Source organism: Microtus pennsylvanicus, chromosome 1, assembly GCF_037038515.1.
Source record: "Microtus pennsylvanicus isolate mMicPen1 chromosome 1, mMicPen1.hap1, whole genome shotgun sequence".
Classification (NCBI taxonomy): Eukaryota; Metazoa; Chordata; class Mammalia; order Rodentia; family Cricetidae; genus Microtus; species Microtus pennsylvanicus.
The window spans coordinates 222,596,210-222,598,134 of NC_134579.1; the positions used below are offsets into that span (position 1 = coordinate 222,596,210).

The 1,925-nt window shown below is 36.7% G+C and overlaps 1 protein-coding gene across 1 annotated transcript; it reads left to right on the forward strand.

The window, feature by feature from the left end:
* Positions 1-361: 361 nt before the first annotated feature.
* On the forward strand, positions 362-1,303 carry LOC142842716 (olfactory receptor 4P4-like). The gene has a single exon (XM_075959413.1). The coding sequence runs from the start codon at positions 362-364 to the stop codon at positions 1,301-1,303; it is 942 nt and encodes a 313-aa protein (XP_075815528.1).
* Positions 1,304-1,925: the final 622 nt, after the last annotated feature.

Here is a 1,925-nt window from a genome sequence, read left to right on the forward strand (position 1 = left end):
AAAGTAAACTGGACTGGGATGATTCTACAGAAGTAGCTATTCTATAGTTCTTTGGTCGTATCCTATCCATTTTTGTTTGACAATGCATCACTATATAATCCCTATACAAATATATTTTATTCTACAACATTAATATTCATCTCAAATATGTAAAACTATTTAGCAGCTATTTCTGTTTTATTACACAAAAAAACCACTGTTGGAAATCTTTCTTAAATAAAGATGACATTTTAACATTCTTCAAACTCTGAACATTTTCAATCTAATCTGCTCCCTGAAAGGAGACAATATGCAGCATTGTGCTAAGTGTATTTCACACATGTTTAAATTTATTTCAGATTGATACAGACATTTGCGGATTATGGACTATAGGACCAATATCACAGAATTTGTTCTTCTAGGACTTTCTCAGACAAAAGAAATACAAGCTATCTGTTTTGTGTTGTTTTTACTTTGTTACATTGCAATTTTATTCGGGAACCTACTTATCATGATTTCTATCACATGTGGTCACCTTATCAATCAACCCATGTATTTCTTTCTGAGTTACCTTTCATTCTCAGATCTGTGTTACACCTCCACTGTGACCCCCAAGCTGATCATCAACTTAGTAGCCACAAGAAAGTCAATTTCCTACAATGGCTGCATGACACAGCTCTTCACCATGCACTTCTTTGGGGGCATTGAGGTCTTTATCCTCACGGGAATGGCCTACGACCGTTATGTGGCCATCTGCAAACCCCTGCACTACTCCGTCATCATGAGCAGGCAAAAGTGCGATGCCATGATTGCTGCTTCCTGTGCTGGGGGATTTCTGCATTCCTTTGGTCAGTTTCTCTTGGCAGTATTCTTACCTTACTGTGGCCCAAATGAAATAGATCACTACTTCTGTGACGTGTACCCTCTGCTCAAACTGGCCTGTACTGACACCAGAAATATTGGTTTCTTGGTAATTGCTAACTCTGGCCTGATGGGCTTAGTGACTTTTGTGGTCTTGTTGATATCATACGCTGTGATCATATATACTGTCCGGTCTTACTCTGCAGAGAATCGTCGCAAAGCCCTTTCCACTTGCAGTTCCCACGTTACTGTAGTCGTCCTTTTCTTTGCTCCTCTACTCTTCATTTACATTCGACCAGCAGCGACATTACCAGAAGACAAAATATTTGCTCTCTTTTACACCATCATTGCCCCCATGCTCAACCCCCTGATTTACACACTCAGAAACAAGGAGATGAAGAATGCCATCAAGAGACTGTGTCACCGTATCACAGGGAATGAAGGAAATAGACTGAAATCATAACTGCTTTCTACCATCACAGTTTCTGGAAGGTACTTCTAACTTAAAGCATCAAATGGCAAATAACCTTTTGATGTTATGTAGTGATATGTATTTCACTAGTATATATGTATATTGCATGCTAGTGATACGTATGGGGCTGTCTGTAAGAAAATATTTACTGTTCTCCATATTAAAACAGACCTCCTAACGGTAATCCTGGTATTCTGATTTGCTGCTGTTGTTGATGTTCACATTGTCTGTATTGCATTTCTTGTTTGGTTCTATAACAAACTATGCTTGACAGGAGATCATCCTTTGCAATGTGTTCACCAGTTATAATGAAGTGAACACAGAGAACAAATAAAATTTTTATACGGTATGACTGTTCAGTAAACTAGTAATTAATCAGATTTCAAAAATATTAAAAACAACTCTTATTTAAACCTACATAAGAGAATAGTCTAAAAGATCTACTATGGGTCACAAAATATTTCTCAAAAGTTTCACATTATGACCTAATTAAAAAAAACAAGTATTATTTTAGCTTTTCACATTTCTAAAACCAATACATTTTTCCTAAGTCAAAAATTATCTTTTACAGCAGTCCTCTCCATCTTCTGATTTTTATACAATTTCCGTCAAC

What these genes read in the sequence shown, in the direction of transcription:
- LOC142842716 (XM_075959413.1), top strand. Translation starts at nt 362, where the DNA reads ATGGACTATAGGACCAATATCACAGAATTTGTTCTTCTAGGACTTTCT.